Below are 19,297 nucleotides of genomic sequence, written 5' to 3' on the forward strand. Positions count from 1 at the left end.
GTTTGTAAAGCGTTAGGTTATTTCCACACAGATTTCATTAGTTTAAACTCATGAAATAAATTTTTCAAATTTAATTCTAGAGCAGTCAACAATGGGAATAAGAGCTTCTAATCCTTCTGAAGCTATGGTTTTAAGTGAGATACTTCTCATTCAGCTTTTATACTATTGCTTTGTAGATGTGTATTAATATTTGCAAATTCAATGCTTCTCAATTTTCTTCTTTATTTTATTCACCAGTGTGAATACCAATCAAGTCCAGTCTTCTCAGTTTAGCTTGGTATCTTAGTTGTATAAGATATACTTTAATATGGTTTTAGTATGGTAGCAAACAGTGCAGAACTTCATACGAAATAGCTTACAATATATAACGCTCCCAGCAGTCTCTGGCATTTTTACATGTTTAAATTGCAGCTGTACTTACTAATTTCATTACTTCACAAGAGTATTCTATCCCAGTTGAATTATTTCTTTAGCAAGGACTTTTTAATTAGAAAACTGACTTTTAGAGCACTTAAGCACTAGCATGTCATTTTTTTTCTGGCAATCTCAGTAGCAGATGAGGTAAAGGTTCTTGCATGGCAAAAGTGACTTGTCATGTTATGGAAACAAACTACCACTGACCTACTGTCCACACAAGGTATCTTATTACACATCTGTCTGTACAGTTTTCTTATAAAAAGCAGGAATACAACCTTAATATCCAACTTTAATTACAAGGGTGAATACCATTAACTACCTGAAGTAATTAATATCGAAAATACTGACTGCTATAGTCAGAGGAGTGCTGAGGCAAATGAATGTTTCTGTGTCTTAACTGAGTCTTAAGAGAAGCAGAACAGTCGTCACAATCAGATGCAACAGCTGTTGAATTCAGGGGAGAAAGTGTGGTGGGATGATGGTTCAGACCCAGGTTTAAACAGATTATTGTTGACTGCTCTCCTGTTTTCTGCAGATACTTCCATTTCAGGGCAAAGTGAAATCAAACACTGTTACTTCGTGCTTTGGGGATGCTTTAAGCACCAGCTATTCCTGTCTTATTCAAAGTACTTATGTGTTTTTGAAATGCTTAATCCCCTAGAACTGCTGAAGCATGAGAATGCCAAAGACAGTCAGTAAAGTTTAATAGTCAAGTCTCTAAGTACACGAATTTGACACGGGTCTAAAGTAATTGCTCAATTAATTGTATAGCTATTGTACTTCCACCTGTTGTCCTTAAATGACTACTTTGAAGCTGGAAAAGTTTAAAAAATCATATATTAAATATTTATTGCATTATTTCAAAACTTTAAAGAAATAGGTTTACTCAAAAAACGTGCAAAAACCTTTAATGAGAAAACTATTAGCAGATAGCTAATTGAGGTAAAGTCCTTAACAGAAGATGGCAAGCTGAATTACTATTTTTCAGCAGTGCATGTAAAAATTACAATCCGAGAAAAAAATATTTTGTAATTGCATAGGAAACTGACATTTCAGAGGCCTTTTACAGGTACAGTGTCCACACATGAAATTGCTAAAGGCAAATGTGCTATTGACTGACTTCCATGAAAGCAAAGGGAGCTTGCATTTCCCAAGGAAAGATGGACCAGTGAAAATATTAACCCTAATTTCATAAAGGAAATTCTTTCTTTGTACTGAAAACTTTGTGTGAGTTGAGTAAGACCACCTAATTTACACCACTGAAAAGTTTATAGGCAGTCAGACTGTTGTGAGCTGCATCATTCAGCTTCTCTCAGGCAGAATTAGCTGCACTGAGGGAAAAGTTGCAGGGGAGTAGATGCAGTCAGGGCTTGGCTTTGTCCTTAATGATTTACTTTAAGTCTTTATGCATCTTTGAGGGACAAGTGAAGAATTCTTTGCTTTTTATTTCTTCAGTCATTGCAGAAGTATATAAGATTTCTGACCTAAAAAAAAAATAAACATGATAAAGATACTGACATGAGATGAGGGCTGTATCATAACTGTGTATTGGAGCAAACATTCCAAATCAAATACAGAGTCTGGTGCCCTGATCAAAACACTCAGCTAAGCATGAAATTCAGTAAACCAGGGTTCTCCAGGCTACCCAGTTTTACCAAACAGAAGGTGAGCCTTGATGCCAGCGTGCAGAGTGCAGCTAAAGCACTCTTGGAAGATTCTTTCATAATTAACACAGACAAGATAATAGCAAGCTATAGTTGCTCAACACCCTGAATTCGCAGTATTTTAGCTTTTCAGGTATTCAGTTTGCAAAATTTGTGTTATACTCTTAGTTTTCAGAGTGTCAGGTAGAACTGAATTGTTCTGAGAATAATGAGAAAGATTATCAGTAGTATTTTAGCCTCTTATGACAGCATGTCAGAATGACATTTATTGCACCTTTGGTGGTGAGAACACGATGATGAAGCACAGCTGCAAGATAAGAAAATTTTCAGAATAAACTAAAGGCTTCTTATATAAGTTACACAGAGCACTTCATAGAAGTGGAGCTACAGCTGCAGCTATCAGGCTGTCCTGTGAAAAAACAGACTACTCAAAAAGTGTCAGTGAGGATGCTAAGAAAAAAAAGTTGAGAGAGAGATGATACAAAAATTTTTAAGACTGGAGAAGGAGAAGAGATGGAGTTCACTCCCAGTGCACTGAGGTTCACTGGAGTCAACAGAAAAGGAGGTCTGTTGGTTTCACTGGACACTGAACCTGGTTTCTGGGCAGGTCATGTTGACAGACAGAGTGACAGCCATAGATCATTCAGGCTCTTCTGCCTTGGTTTTAGAGTTAAAAAGACAAAGTTAATAGTTATGTGCTGCAAGACACTTGTGAAACGCTAGCTTAATAAGCCTCTTAATTCTCTTAATCCTCATCTTACTTATGTCCTAGTTAAAAAGGAAAGACCTCAAACACAAATTCAGCACTTCATCTATTTGTTTGTACACAACAGTCCCTCACCCAGGGAATTGTGGCATTTCAGGCACCAACAAAATATGTAGATTTGAATCCAGCTGCTTGATGTACCAGTCCATCTGGTATTTATATCAGCATAGCTGTCCATAAGGAGATTCTCACCCTGCATTATGGACCAATCTCTTCTCTTCATTGCACACTTTATCCCTTGTTAGTTATTTTCTTCAGCCAGCATGTATACGAATATATACATGTACATTGCAATACTGTAACCTTCCTATACAGAACAATATTTGTCAATGGACTGGAAAAATTGCTATTGCCAATAGGAAATGACAATGCTTATTAAGCTCATGAGTGAAATGAAATGCCAGGGCCTCTTAATACATAATCTTCTGGGTCTGCTTATTAACACATACCCACTAGAAAAACGTCTCATGACAATTTGACCTTTCCCAAACAATAACTTCTTATTCATGGTCAATTATAAAAGGCTTCCTCACTGTAAAAAAAATGTAAGAGGACCAACTAATTAGATACCTGAATTGAACTAAAGTTGTTGAAATGGCAGTTGATTTTTCTGATAAGTCGAACCTATGTATTTTACTCCCTCAGCTGGGAATAAATGTCTGCATGCAGCACTCTTTTTAGAAAGAATTAATATAGCAATGCACCCAGGAAATTGCCTCTTAATTCAGTGTTTATACATCTTTTCCAATAGCAGTTTAATTTTAGATATTAAACTCTCTTCAGTACAATATTGTCCATGTAACAAAAGGAAAAAAAAAATCTGTAGAGTTCAATGAGCATCTTTTGGGGAGAGTCAGTGGTGGCTTAGAGTTCAAACTGAGTTTTTTATTGCTGACAGCTGTTTTTAATTCCATTCTATTGCTTAACCTTAATGTAATATGGTTACTCTGGGGGCGTATTTGAATTCAGCAAGTTGCAAGTCTTGAAACAGTAACGTGATACACATTAGAAAGTGTGTAACCAAGAGAAGGGGAGGGTAACCCCTGGGTTCAGGGCTGGTGCTGTGTTTCACTAAGCACTCAGCAGTCTTTTAGGTGAGCCCATTTACTTCCACATTGCAAGAGTCTAAGACCACCTCTGTGGTTAGTTACTCAGCCAGAGAAACAGTGACTGATAAGAAATGGCAGCATATGAACTCAGGTGATACATGCACAGAGATCATCTTGGTATGCCCCCAAGGCCTTTTAAGTTACTTTGCTTGTAATAAGAGGATGCCAGAAGACCTTTATAGTCTATGTATAGACTATCTCTCTCTATATATACACACGCACACACACGTATACATGGCTATTTGCCAAATGCATAATGTATATGTTTATTCTGCTTCAAACTTGCTGCAATTTCAAAGCCATTCCAGTACTTCTTTCTCCTGCAGTTACCTTATTCTAAAATATAATGTGCCTAACATACCATCATGACCATGTGTATGCTGTCATGCTGAGAGAAGGTTGCTCTGGAGCTGCAGGTTCATCCCATCAGTAGATCATCCTGCATTAATGTCTCAAGCACTAATGCTAAGAAATCTGTTCTGAGTTCCCTTAACTAGTAAGTGACTCTCACTCCTTATCAGCATAACAAGTAACAGCAAGAGCTTTGTAATCAGAGAACATCGCTAGGCTTTTCTTCTCTAATCTGTCCATATCCTTGATTACACAAGAAACACGCGGACATGACAAGAGAAAAGCATCTCAAGTTCTCAGAGAAGTATTAGGGCATCTAGCTGTGGTGCAGTGTTTGGTGTTATATGCAGCATGCACAACCATACAGCACTTTGCTATTCTTTTTTGGCTGCTTTCTATGGTAGGAGGTACTAGGACTGTAGCCCTTGTATTATACTGTCAGCAGTGCAAATTACATACTACAACAAATATTGCTGCACACACTTTGTGGTCCTGTTCCAGACCAGCGCAGTCTGGCCTTGCAGTAAGGGAGGATGCACCACTTGGTCTTTTTCTGCATCCCATCACACAGATGGCATTAGCAGTGTACTTCAGCGTCTTCTCCAGAATCACCAGTACTCCAGGCTCGTTTGTTATTTTGTACATGAACATACAAAATCGAACATATTTCAAGCCATGAATGGCCACTGGGGATGTGGGAGGGTGGTGGAATGAGCTCGTCATGGGGAAGGTAAGGAACTGTTTATAACCTGACAGAAAGCTTTTCCCCTAAGGGCCATCGGACTGGGCACTCCTGATCCTCAGGGCAAATCCAAATATCCTGAGATCATTTGCTCAGGTTTTGTGCTACCACAGTTCCATTGATTCCAGTGAGTTCACTGCTGATAAATACAAATTAGAAGTCAACCCTAAATATCAAACCCAAAATAAGTGAAATATAGTCTCTTATCAAGTGGGAATATTTGTCAACTAAATCATTTTGGTTTCCAAATATTCTGCCAGCTAAAATGAGGCTCTTGGGGAAAGATGTTTTCATGCAAGCAACTGATGGTAACAAAACTGACTATAAAAATTTGCCTTATCCAATCAGGAAAGGGGTACTAAATAATGACAGAAATGAGTGATCTTCAATAACTTGCTATCAGCCAGCTAGTATTAAGGGCAAAATAGGTACCTCTTGTGAGATGCCATTGCTTTGCAGTTGCCTCCCCTACAACCTGATCTCTCGAGAGCCTTGGCTGCACCCAGCTCCTACTGATTTGTTCTCATGTGCCAAAGCATAACAAAATGTTTGCCCATCAGCAGCAGCTGTCCAGGACAGTTCAAAACTCTCTTTGATGACTACCCTCCTTTGTGCTGCAAGATAACAGTGGAATCCTGCAAGAATGTGTAACAGGAGCTAAAAACTTAGTCTTCAAAAGAGGGGCAGCATCTTGCAAAGCAGTTGCCTTATACACATGCAATATTTTATGCATCCAGAAAGCAGTGAAGTGAAAAGTGTCCTTTCCCTGCTTACCCCTGTCAGAGTAGTGCACATCTGGTTTCTAGAATGCTTTTTAATGTGTAGCTATGAGAACATTTGGTCTAGCAAGAATTTACTTTATATTCCTCAGCACCTTGCTGAAATAGAATGTTAGCATCTGTTACTCAATACCTATTAAAAACAGGTATTAAAATTATAAATAAACCCATCTGAAAGAACAATGTAACAGAATAACATTTGCACTAGTTACAGATGTAGTGACTACATAAATAGAAGCAGTTGTAGTAACTTTACTTCCAGCCTGCTTTACCTGAGGAGTTCTGCTTCAGAATATCCAAGTTATTTTTGGAATTGTTTCTAGAAGTTCACTTCCCCACAGAACAGACAAAAAAAGTCTAGTTCTTCCATTAGCTGAGGCATGCAAAACACTTATAAGAAAGAGAAAACCTAGAGAGTAGGAGGAGGAAGGGGGAACTCTCCAGTAACAACTTCTCAGTGGTATTCCAGAGTAAAACGCACTGAGCACCAATGCATTTTACCAGTGCATTTTACCACCAGCACCAGAAGCACACTGCCCTGCTCGGTTTCAAACTATCACACAATGGAAAGTGTTTCCTGTTTTCAAAAAAACTTCAATAGTCCTTTATCACTCCAATTCTTGAGCACATCAGAGAAATCGCTGATCATCAACAGGGCCACAAGGAGCCGAAGAGAGTGATTTACGTAACAGAAACTATGTAAGGGGAAAACCAGGCATTGTACATAAATTTGCTGTGTATGTTCTGAAGTCAACAGAAATATACAGGCACCTCAAAAGATCCAGAATGTTTGGATGCTTTTCTTCAAGTGAGATAAATCTCTCGCTATTGACTAAAAAGGGAACAAAAGGTCACTGGCTAGGAGGGTGCATCTCATTTTTAAATACTTCCTGGAGGAGAGATCAGTACTACCTAGAGGTGTATTCTCAAGACTCCTGAGCAGGAGTTTGAAGCAGAACCAAAAAAAAAAAATCCAGCTCTCTCACGACCTACTCCGATAGTTTAGCCACTGGTCAGTCTATTATGTGTTTTACTTAATTTGTTACTGTTGATACTATTACTTATAAATATTATATACATTGATATTATACTATCTGTTCATTTCATATTAACTTATTTTATTAGCATGTGTTTTATTTGTCTCTTTATACTTCTATCACTGAATCACCATATATATATACACACTATAACACACATAACAAACAATAAAGAGGTTAAAAATATATGTAGCATCTCTTAACATAGGCTTATGCAAAGTGGTAACCAGATGGGAGAAAATTATTTTCAAGCATCTAATTCTAGTAAAATCAATTACCATGCCTTAGAAGGATTCCTTGCTGTTTTGAGAAGTGTGGTCAGCTTAACAGAACGGGCCTATATAGAACATAATCCACATTAGACCAAGGTATTGTATCTTCAGGGAGGAAGGAAAGGGTTTGTATGTGCTGTTAAATTAAGCATCAAGAAACTAAACAGGTATCTTGTATGAAGCTTTTCCTTATTGAAAATGTAAATTTGTTCCCAAAACCAGCAATACAATAAGCAAAATATTGGGCCTAATTTGTTTAGAAGCAAGGAAATTGCAAGAGACACAAAGACATCCATGGGAAACTCATAACTAATGTGCCATAGACAGGATAGTTGCCATCTCCTTCAGTCGAGGTGATTCCCAATGCAGAAGTTTGCTTTCCTTTACCACCTTCACTGGCCACTGGGAGGAGGAAGTTAGTGCATAGGGAATGGAAGAGTTCAAATTGAGACAAACTTCCTTCCTATCAATTGATGAGTGAATTTTACCACGAGGGGGCTGCTAAAAGTCCCATGTGAAGAGCCCACATTAACTAGGTCACTGGAAAAGGACAAGTTGTTAGCTTGGGTTGATGTCTGTTGCTTGGAGGCCATAGTGTTCTGTGAAGTCATTGTGGCCTGGTAGCTGCAAGCCAAATTCATTAGAGTCTCATTCATCATCATGCTTTAAGATTTGGATTTCCGCTACAGCTATCACACATCCTAGATCCATGCCAAGCCTCAATGAAAGACCTCAGAAGCTCAGCATCTGGTCAAATGGCTGCTTCACGTGCAGCAGGTGATTTCTTAAGATTAAATTTGTTTTCACTGGTATTGCTGTCTTTTAGGTATATTGATACAGATTTGGTCTCTTCAGTTTGAATCTGAAGAAACTGCACTGTTTTTCATAACAGTGATTACTGTTTATGACTACTGGCAAATAATAGTTTGAACCTCTTGCAGAGGGGAACAAAATGACTCCAGCATACAAGTGATCTGAGCAGACAGCTCAAAGCTGCGATCTACGCTTTCAGTCAATATAAACTGACAGTGCAATTAGGTACCTTCAAAACAAGAATGTGCTTGGAATGGTTCAGGAAATACTTCCCAAGTGTGATTATTACTTAAACAGAGCACCCACAGAAATCTCATTACTCAATCCACCTCATGTGGATGAGATGTTTTATTCCAGTAGACTTTGCTTGGTGATGAAAGTAACATTTTCATGTTTAGCTAGTGTTAATGCTTGTTTTTTAAAATGCTTCAGTGGAAACACAATAAGCATGTTGTTTCCATGCTTGATGTTTGTTATGCTTGCTTTTCAAATAGCTGTTTCTTTTCCCCGTGTTTTTCTGCAGCAGTTAAGATCATGGATGAACCAGAATCATCAGGCGATGACATTTTAGCGCCAGCCAGCACTTACGAAACTTTGCCTTTCTTTATTGGTTCAAGTGATCTCTCTACCACTCAGCCTGAAGATGTTACTACAGCTGTGCTACCATCAGACCAAACAGCACTGCTGCCTTCAGCAACCAGGCCATCCTACAGCCTCTCAGAGGTCATCGAACAGTCCCTTGAGGTACCAGACTCCACGGCGCCTGGGACAGGAGTGCAGGATATTGCTGCTGAGGTAGATCACATCAGTGTGATGAGCACAGCTGCACTGGATGAAGTGGAGCATGGCAGCGGTTACATCCCAGCGCTGACAACTGAGACTGCAGAAGCCACCCTAGCTCCTACGCTGAAGTATGTAACTACCAGCTCCATGACAACCGCAGCCAAAGGCAAAGAGCTAGTGGTTTTCTTCAGCCTGAGGGTAACCAACATGCACTTTTCTGATGACCTCTTCAATAGGAGCTCGACAGAATACAAAGCGCTAGAACAACAGTTCATGCAATTGGTGGGTGAAAATCAACTTGAACAACATATTGCAGTAGTCAGGCACAGTTTAAAGAAACACACTGAAGAGCAGAGTATTTTGACAATATCAGACCCTGCTACAATTCAGTCTTATAAAGCTATGTTTTGAAAGGCTCCATAAACCTGGGATGCCCTCAGGGTATGAAGAAAGTTCATGAAGTCAGTGATGAAGGTTTCTACCTGTTCAAGAGACTCCAGATATATGCCTGGCATGTAATTTATTTGCCTTTTTCTTAGCTTCAAGTCAACAGTATAGCAGTGCTGATTACATCTAGGGCTTGTGTCTACACACTGCATTTAAAAACAGGCCTTTTAAAATATATCATAGCTTAGCAGGGAGAATGGGATTAGATATGGATTTTCTCTATGGGTGCAATAGGGCAGCAGGTCAGCTCAGTAACACACCTGTTATGTTATGCCCTAACCTGCCTGGATTGAATGCTTAAAAATAAAGTTGGCTTTTGAGTGAGGTGATTTTTTTCTCTTCCAGATGAATAAACTCCCCAGCTGCTGTGCATTTCATTACAGGGAAAATTGCTGTCCATCCATCTCAATATATTATTGAGAAAGATGCAAAAGTCAGAAGAAGATAGTGCTAAAAAGAAAAGTGAATTTGGTGGTACAGTTTAACAGTTGTTTTAAATTCAGACGAATAAATGCATGATGTGTTTACTCAATAATGAAAAGTTACTATAAGATAAATTAATAGCAGGTAGACATTAACAGTAAGTTAAAATAAAAAGCAATTTTCTGTTTTGCAGCTACTTCCATACCTTCAGTCCAACCTCACAGGTTTTAAGCAATTGGAAATACTTAACTTCAGGAACGGAAGTGTCATTGTGAATAGCAAAATGAAATTTGCCAGGACAGTGCCATACAATATCACAGAAGCAGTACACTGTGTTTTGGAAGATTTCTGTGATGCTGCAGCCCAGCGCCTCAATTTGGAGATTGACAGCTATTCCCTGGATATTGAGCCAGGTAAGACTGTGTATGTGCAAAATAAAAACCAAGCAGATAATCTTTTTCAGATTGTTACAGCTTCAGAAGCATTACTGTTTTGGAAATAACAGTATTAACAACAGCCTCCCAGTGATCAGGGGGTATAAGAAGAAATCTCCTTATTATAAGGAGCAGTAAAAAACCCCAAATTATCTACAGACATATTTTCATACTATAATGAAATGCTAGGTGGAGGCGTTGGTCTGTCCATATACACGAAGTGCTTTTCAGAGCCAAATATAGTGAACCAAAAATTGTCTAGAATAAGGGCTGGGCAAAGGCAGGTGTGAAGAACAGTCCCGTGCAGCTTATAGAAGTGACTTACAGAAATGTTACACTTGAGCATGTGAACATAATTTCTGATTATTTTTGGAATTGTAAGCAAACCATAATTTAAAGAGTCATTAAATGTATTTTTGAAGAGCTACAGAGTTCAAGACAGAAGAAGATAATTTCTAGGAATTATTGGATTCTACAAATGCTCGCTGACCAGAGCATGACTATATGTAGCACTCCATAGAACTGGAATTCCAGAATCCCTCCTGGTCTGGTACCTTTCAAATAAGTCTGTAGTCTTTCTTAAACAGCAGGAAGTCAGTACCAACATATCTGGACATTTGTAATGTCAGAAGCTTAAAGTTTCAAAAACTATATTACTTTATAAAATTGAAGTCTGGATCTATTTTCAGGTTCTGGTACTTATTTCAGGGCTGAATTTAATTTTATGGGCATGGAGAAGAACTACACCAATACTTTAGCATGCAGACACCTTTAGCAGTTTTGGTTAATCTGCCTCTTTATGTACAGATCTCTGATTATTCCAGAGCAAAAATCCATTTACAGTTCGTGTAGACAGTTTCTAATCTATTTTCATTTACCTATCTCCTTGTGGCCACTAAGAGCATAAATAGTTTGTAGTAAAAAAAAGTTAACAAACCACAGTATTCAAACTTTCAAATATGTCCATGATAAATGAATGTTTTGCTTAACAAAGTATTAAATGAGTTCACTAGAAAGAGTGAACTTTGGGGTACCACATGTTCTGCTTTGATAGTGAATAGTCATTAAATAAACATTAGAATTAGAAGCTTCTAAAATGCAAACATAGAAAAAAAATAAAAATCTTTCACCTTCATCCATATGAGCTGCTTTACGGATGTGGTATTTCAACATTAATTCCAGAAAATGATCTCACAATGACTTTGCTGGGAGAGCTGTTCTTTCAAGGCATATGAGCAGTAGTAAAATGTCAAAATAGAATAAATTAGGTTTAGAATGCCAGTATATTCCCATACAGATGTTTCAAAGATCTACTGTCTTTTACTTTAGAAAACAAACAAACAAACCAATCCCAACCTGCTGAATAAATTAAGGTAATTTAAGCAAATTACTATTTCTTGTGAAAGTAAGAGCCATCTAGTGGTAATAACATTATACTAAATCGAAACACTGATGGGAACTGAGTCCAAAACATGCATCAAGATTCTACATCTGCAAAGGGCTGACAGCATGGGTCATAAATAATGCCATAAAGAATATCATAGCAGGTTTTTAAAAACACTTGCATGCATTATTTTTGTAATCTAAACAAAGTGAAAACACAAAAGGGATGGCAAGGTATGGCAGGTACATAGCCCAGTGCTTTGTTAAGGAAAATGAAACATTATCATGAAAAAATGACCCCATAACCCAGTGAAATGATCACACCAAGCTCTACATGTCAAATGGAAATGAGCTGAGACCTTTCAGCTTTTGAAAACTGCAGGATTGTAGCATATAACCCTGGGTAATGCTTCGACAGAGCCCATGTCTCCTTACTAGTAGTATCGGCCTTTATTTCCAGTACTATAAAGGTAAACTGACCATCGACACTGTGGACAGACTTACAAGAGACATGCAGTTGATGCAGTTGTCACTGTTTTAATCAAGTCCTCAATCATATAAACTCTTTTTTTAACCATTTTTCCTTTGGAAGTGTTCTGGGTTTGATGGGAGTGCAATCCTGTGTGGGGTAAGAAATGAATCTGTAAGAATTAATAACCCCTTTTTTGTCTCATTAGAAACTAGATTTTGTAATTTCCCATCAGTAGTATCCATGACCAGAACAAAGTACTTGAAATTTTGTCTTTTAGTCTTTTTTTATATTTTTTAATTCCAATATAAGCAAGGCTTTGCCTGTCAATAAAGTTACTTTGTAACTTTTGATGCCCACTTGTGAGAGTTTACATGTGCATACCATTACAGTGCAGGAGAAAAGTAGATCCCATATCAACATGCACATTGTCTATAGCAAAGGGAAACAGAGCATCCTGAAACTCAGTAGTCTAAAATCAACAAAAAAGGCACTAGCCATAGAATTACAGAGGGGTTAAAAGTGAACAGATCTGCTGAATTAATTTCTACCAGTAAAGCATAGCCATGTGTGTCCGAGATTTACAGTACCACTATAAAGAAAGCAATGTTCATTTCTCACTGAAATTAGCCTTATTGAGCATCTAGTATGGAACATGAAGTGGCTCCAGAAAAACTACTCAGCCCAGACAGTACCTACAAGGTCCTAGCTGCCATATCCAGCATGAATCTTCTTTTGAAACTACAGATTTTTCTTCTTAAGTAATTTTAAGCCCATATAACAAAATGTTAAGCCACATAGTCCAGCTAATATCTGTATATCTGCTATCACTGCCTTCTCCGTGCTTTCTTCTCTTATTGAAAGTGTTTGCTGGCAAGAGTGTAATTTGTATCCCCTGGTCTCCTTCTCATCTTTGCCTTCTAAAGGCTTTACCCCATAGCCTACAGGAAACTAACTCTCTAAGACTGGTGGATGCAGCCCTCCTCCTCATCCCATCAGCACAAACCGGGCTCATCTCTGGGTGCTAAAATGACTCCTCATGGGTTTGGTTTGGTTTTGGGCTTGTTTTTTTTAATTTCTAGTAAGAAGAAAAGAGGAAAGGAGAAGTAGATTGTGTGAAAAGTAAAGTTAGGACTTGAAGCTGTCACTGATTTGGGCCTTCTGTGAACATCACCAGGCTCATTTTCCGTTAATCTCACAGAGACATCCCTTATTAATACTTAAAAAAACAAAACAAAAAACCCTGCAAGTTTTCTCAATGATAATCTATCACTTAAAAAAATAGAGCCCTGCAAGCATGCACTTTCTCTAGACAGTGTTTCCAGGTTGCAGTCCTCAAAGTATTGTGCAATATTCAATAATCCAATTCCTTTCCCTTTTCATGTCCTAAATTATGTGTTTAAGATTGTTACAGCTGAAACTATTTCTAACATATAGGCAAAGCTGTAGCATAGTATCCATGAGTATAAAACTAGCACCTAGAGTAAAAAAATAATAAAAATATACAAACTTGAAAATTCTTGTCAGTGAGATGAAAATAAAATCACAGCTTAATAGTGACGGAGTAAGCAAATCGTAAGGAAATACAAGCTCGCATGCCTGCTGTGTCATCTACAGAAAGAAGCATGTATGTCCATCCTTTTATGCTAGGCTACATCCTCCTATTACCATGAACAAGTAGCAGGCCAGTAAATGTGAATTGTCTTCTCTAGCTGCCACAAAGACTGCCAAGTTTCTTCGGGGTAACGCATCAACTAATGATTCACCCACCCTTTACAGCTGATCAGGCAGACCCATGCAAATTCATGGCATGTGACAAGTTTTCCGAATGCATAATGAACGAGTGGACAAAAGAGGCTGACTGCCTCTGTAAACCTGGTTACGCAAGCCAAGACGGATTACCCTGCCGGAGCCTTTGTGAGCTTGAACCGCATCTTTGCATCAATGGGGGGAAATGTGAGTTAGTTCCAGGAAGAGGAGCTGTCTGCAGGTAAATAAATAGTACTTAACTTGAATTCTGTTAACAGACCCCGATATATCTATTGCATGAACAAGTAAGGCTGAATATACGCTTTTCAACAGCAAATGAAAATAAGACAAGGGTAATAAGCCAAGACCTCAACATTCAGACACTTTGAGCTACGTTGCAGTTCCTTTCTTAGTGCTTAGCCTCGCACTGGACAAATCCATTTCTTCCTATTAGTACGCACAGGACATCACAATCTAGTTATTTTATGTTTTAGAAATTTATTAGGAATTCAGCATCGTTGGCAGAGATGACACGTACAAAACCGTGCATTCTTTTCTGATTTTGAAATCCATCTTGGAAAAATGAAATAACACATTCACATTGCTATTGATTACACAGCAGTATTTCAAGAAACTACATTTTTCTAAGACATATTTAAAAGGAAATCAATATTCTTACAAGCACACCTATAAGCCCTGTTCTGATTCCAGACCACCCAATAAAGCATGTGAAGGCTGAGGCAGCTTTCAGGGCTTTCTGGGAAAGACTCGAAGATTAGCAGCTCCTCCTAACTGCAAATATACCCTAGGATTACACATTCCATAATGACTTTTACATGAAATTATGTTAAGCCAATATTAAGAGCTACCACAGTACCTGAACATATTAATTCTCTTTCCAAAGCATCAGGTTTCATCTCATTGTAAGACAAGACTACCCAGAATATGCTGTGAAACTGTGTACTAGACTACACAGTAGTAGACAACTACTGTTTGACACACAGTAGTTGACCAGCCACATGTATAAGCAAGAGAGAAGTTAAAATTCCTGCACTTGTTTATTCTCTCTTAATATTGACACTACCAGGTTAACAACATATCTTTAAGTGTACTTGAGGTTAATGTCAAAAAATAAGACTACTGAGCAAATTATTCATAAATTTTCACTGCAGCAACATAACTGCCACAATTCATTTTCTCCAGTGGGCACCACAGAAATGATAATAGATTATGCTGAACTCACCACAATTACTGCTAAATTCCTGACTTGCAGAGTCACAGTGAAGCTGCAATATTCAGTATTAGAATCAGCCTTTGAGCTAATAAGGTCCTATTCAAAACCTTACTTAAGTAGCAAGGGCTATAAAACCTACTCCTTGAAGATCAATGCACTAAGAAAAGTAACACCTTTCCCTTTCAGAAAAACCCTGACTTGATGTACAGTAATAACCAAACCATCATTTGGAAGGATAAAAGTATTAAATATAATAAATAAAACATTTTGTGAATTAGAGCAAGTTACAAACTTGCCACCAGCCTCAGATTGACGGCTTGTGCAAACTTGTACAGTCTGCAGAGAGAAAATTACAGCCTACTACTTTAGTCAAGCACTTGTTCTGCTTTTGAATTTATTTAGGACCACAGTAGTTTTTCCACTAACTGGAAGCCCTGTGCTTTCATACAAAATATGGGTATTCTTTCCCTTACTTTAAAGGGAGTATTTGTGGTAGAATTCTTATTTCAGATTAAAATCACCAATAAACAGAATATAAGTCTCAAAAATGCATTTAGACATTCCTCAAAAACACACTTGAACTTCTACAGTTGTAAACCACAAATGTTATTTGAACTTCACCTGTGGGGCTAGAAATTTGTCAGAGACGTTTCCAATGCAGAATTTCCTTTAAAAGTGTAGGCTGCCAAGGAATGTATCAGTGTCTTTTAATTTAGCACTCACTCCCATGAATCTAAGAATATTGTCTTTCCTTTGTTATCACATTATTTGATAGAGACATATAAAAATTAATCATTTTGGGAATACTGTGCTTATACTTAATTGCAGATTTTCCTTTGTTTTCATTTGAGGTACTCTGTATGTTATGCCTTCAAGTTCTGTACTTTGTTCTCTTCCTCTCCCTATTTTAGATGCCCTGTACGTAGACACGAGCTTTACCAAGGACAGCGCTGCGCAAAATTTGCTCCAGAACCCACACAACCCTTCATTTTTAAACCTCTCCTTCTTGGCTTACTAAGCCTCATTTTTCTTTTCATCATTTTAATTATTAAGTTAAGAAGAAAAAGCAAAAGAGACTCTAATTTGCAGTAAGATGCTCACAATCTTTTTCTTCACATTTCAAAATATTCCTTTTTTTTTTCCTTTTGCAATTTAAACTCTTACCTAAACAAAACTGTTCTGCATTGTAGAAGTCCTACTCTCAACAGCTGCAGTTCAGAAAATGCTGTAAGAATTAATCCTGCTTTTGAGCACGATGAATCCATAACTAGCTTTTGTCACACGGCTTGCAGTGTAAGTGCTTGTCTCAGTTCCTCAGAGATCATTGATCACGAAGCATTACACGAACTCGAACACACAAACCAGCCTGGAGGTAAAATGCATGGAAATGCTTTTCTTACCCTGCGGCAAAAGCCTTACCTCAAATAACAGGTCCATTTTCATGTATTAACTATACAACTGACTCAAATCCAATTCTAATCACTTGCTTTGTAATTTCAGGACTAAAAATACTAATTCATTTGCTTGCTTTCCACTTTTACTGCTGCATAGGTTTTGTAACAGGACTGTAGAACTGCTTTCCTTACGGGTCTCTTGCATGGCTTTGGTGGTCCAGCCTATTGCAGTGCTTTTTGTGATTTAGTGAAATAATTAATCTAGTGTTTCTGTTTGTTTTAAACTGTTGTAGGTCACCAGATGAGTTTACAAAGCCAGGACTGACAAGTTAGTCTCTGACATTCCTCATTTCCAGCATCAGCCAGACAAAACCAAGGTTTGTGACCATTTTCAAGAGCTTTAAAAGTCTGTTGCATTCCCTGTTTGTCAGTGTTACCAGGAAGCCTCTTTATACTAATTCCATACAAAAGAAAGCTCAGCGGTTTTGGATGCTTCATTTGACCACAACAATCCCTTCTTACGTGCTTATATACAACAAAGTTCCTTTCTGAAAACCCATTCGCTAACGTGGCAGTTGCTGAACCACATAATGAATATCTAAAATAACAAAATGAGACAAAATGCAATCCAAAGGGGAAGTTTTGGATATCAGTAACTGATCATTTGAAGATACTTTGTGCCTGTTTAAGCTACACAGATCTTGAACAAGTAGGAATTATAATTTGAGCATAATACTGCTCGTATCTCAAACATTCATTTTACAACTTGAAAACTCTTGTATCTTTGATGTTGGGGAGGAGAGGAGGGGGAAACTGGGTCAAGAAATTCTCTAAAAATTGCCAGATTGTCACTTAAACCTCATGTATCCAAATATGTTCTCTTGAAAGGAAGACAGAAAGCTCTGGCTTCACCGTTTTAATTTTACTGAATCACAGCCCAATTAGGAGCAAAAAGGTTTCACAACAGACCCATTATTACGAGACGATTATCAGTACAGGATTGCCCTGGCACTAGCTATACACTATGGGAGACCCAATACGTGGGTAACATGAACCTTTGGTTTGAGCCAATTGACATGTAAATGAAGGGACAAGTAGTGATACCATATGGAAAGATTCAGTTTCACTGATCTTCATTGTACCCACGTCTGGCCTCTCAGGTTCTCCAGGTCACAGACTTTTACAGGGTCTCCAGTTCTTACAGACTGACCTGACAAGGTGGAAACTGGAACACAGAGATAGAGATGGACAAGTCAGCAGGAAGCAGCAGTTTGGATAAGAATGAATTGGCTTCACTGCTGACAAAAACAAAAGCACAGACGGTTGTAATTTGTATTTTGCATCCATCTTAAAAAGAAACGTGTCTGTGGGTAATTGTAAAGCAACTTTCACACCAGCTGAACTACTTAAAATTACTACTTACAAAAGCATTATATATTTTATGAAAGGAATAAAATGGCTTATCTGTGGGAGAAAACCAGGCCTGTGTCATCTAGACTCTATTTGAATTGTCTAAAGTATATTGACAAAGCTCTTCCCAAGATCTAGTAAGGAAATTAATTTAGTGAGAATTGAGGCAACCAGAAAATAGAAATGGGTTTTAAAAAAATTAGGCGGTTTTGGTCATTTTTCACCACGACTTAAGATCAAAATGGGTGTTTACATCAGAGTACTTATATAGAACAAGCTTTTGATGATCTGAAAAAATTCACTGAAGGAAGAAAAATGTATTGTGTAACACATCTTTCATTAGCTGAAACAAAGACCACTGCCATATCACAATCGAGAAAACTCCCTTGGGGCTAGGATTTTCAAGAACAGAACAGGACACTTGAATTCAGTTTTCAGGAGGAGGTGGATATCTAGAACTCTCAGGCTAAATTGAAAATTCCAGTCTTTAAATTCTGTTTTGCAACGTGTAATGACAGCAGTGACAGCTTTTTAGGAGATATTATCTACAGTAAATACAGCTCTGTATTTATAAAGGTGTATGGGAAAATAAGCATAACATTGAAGCAGAAGCCAAAGTGACCTTCAGTTTCTTCCTTAGCATGAAAAATGTTTCCAGTTTAATTACAGGGTCACTACATGGAAAATGACTGCAAAACTTGGTTATCGGAGGGAGTTTATTTGGTTGGATTTTTACCCAATTAGTCATCCAGGAACTAACAAGCGTGTTTCACGTCCAGACGAAGAACTTGCTCTTCCTTTTCTCTAAGCTCAGTAGATAACGCAAGTTCTTACAAGCAGCTGAAAACCAAAGCTGTCTCTACACATGGTGAGGTCTCTGGGAATTTGGCGCATCTCACTCCACCAATAGAATAATACGAGGCACAAAATGACTGTGAGGGTCATCTTTCTTTGGGCCCAAGAAGAACATGACAATGAACTAGAATTTACACATTCAAGTGAATCAGTTCACTGAGACTGAGACTTAAGGCCAACAATTGTTGGCCTGATACATTTGGGAGTCAAACATGCGAGACTGAGACTTAAGGCCAACAAGCCCACATTCTGTTGGCCTGATACATTTGGGAGTCAAACATGCTAAAGTTCTCAAAAAACACCCCTGCCGAGCTGATTCTGCTGCCCACCTCACCCACACATGTGCTCTCTACTTCTTTGAAGTGAAAGCTGAAGACACAACCTCATTCAAAATACAGCTTTTCTCTTGCAATATCTACTGACCCTGTTAGTGACTGTGCTGGACCTTCTCTGTTCAGTAACAAAGGTGCTGAAAAATAGAGCACCTTGCTTTACAGCTGCAAGGGTCTTAGGTCCAACTCTATACATATTGTTCAGCTGATCAAACAGATGCTTTTGTATAAACACCATTTACTTGTGCTTGTACACAGCATGGGTGAGTAGGCTCCCTTTTCATGGCATTATCTGGCAAAATTCAGTAATAGCTCTAACCCTTGAAAGAAAAAGCACCTCATCTAAAGAGTCTTCACAAACTTCTCTAAGCTTGTGAAAGAACTGTGCTGCAACAGCTACCGCAGAAAAATCAGGTTTAACAACTTTAGACAAA

General features: G+C 38.1%; 1 protein-coding gene across 1 annotated transcript in view; it reads left to right on the top strand.

Annotated features, from left to right (window-relative positions):
* The window catches only part of IMPG1 (interphotoreceptor matrix proteoglycan 1), a gene marked incomplete at its 5' end in the record, with an annotated part of 39,166 nt that extends 22,567 nt beyond the window's left edge, over nucleotides 1–16,599 (top strand). The window contains 4 exons of the mRNA XM_010018166.1: nucleotides 8,474–9,015; nucleotides 9,797–10,016; nucleotides 13,669–13,879; nucleotides 16,560–16,599. Coding sequence (XP_010016468.1) covers nucleotides 8,474–9,015; nucleotides 9,797–10,016; nucleotides 13,669–13,879; nucleotides 16,560–16,599 — 1,013 coding nt within the window. The remainder of the gene's footprint in view (nucleotides 1–8,473; nucleotides 9,016–9,796; nucleotides 10,017–13,668; nucleotides 13,880–16,559) is intronic.
* Between the last annotated feature and the right edge of the window lie 2,698 nt (nucleotides 16,600–19,297).

Source organism: Nestor notabilis, unplaced genomic scaffold (assembly GCF_000696875.1).
Source record: "Nestor notabilis isolate BGI_N333 unplaced genomic scaffold, ASM69687v1 scaffold11787, whole genome shotgun sequence".
NCBI lineage: Eukaryota > Metazoa > Chordata > Aves > Psittaciformes > Psittacidae > Nestor > Nestor notabilis.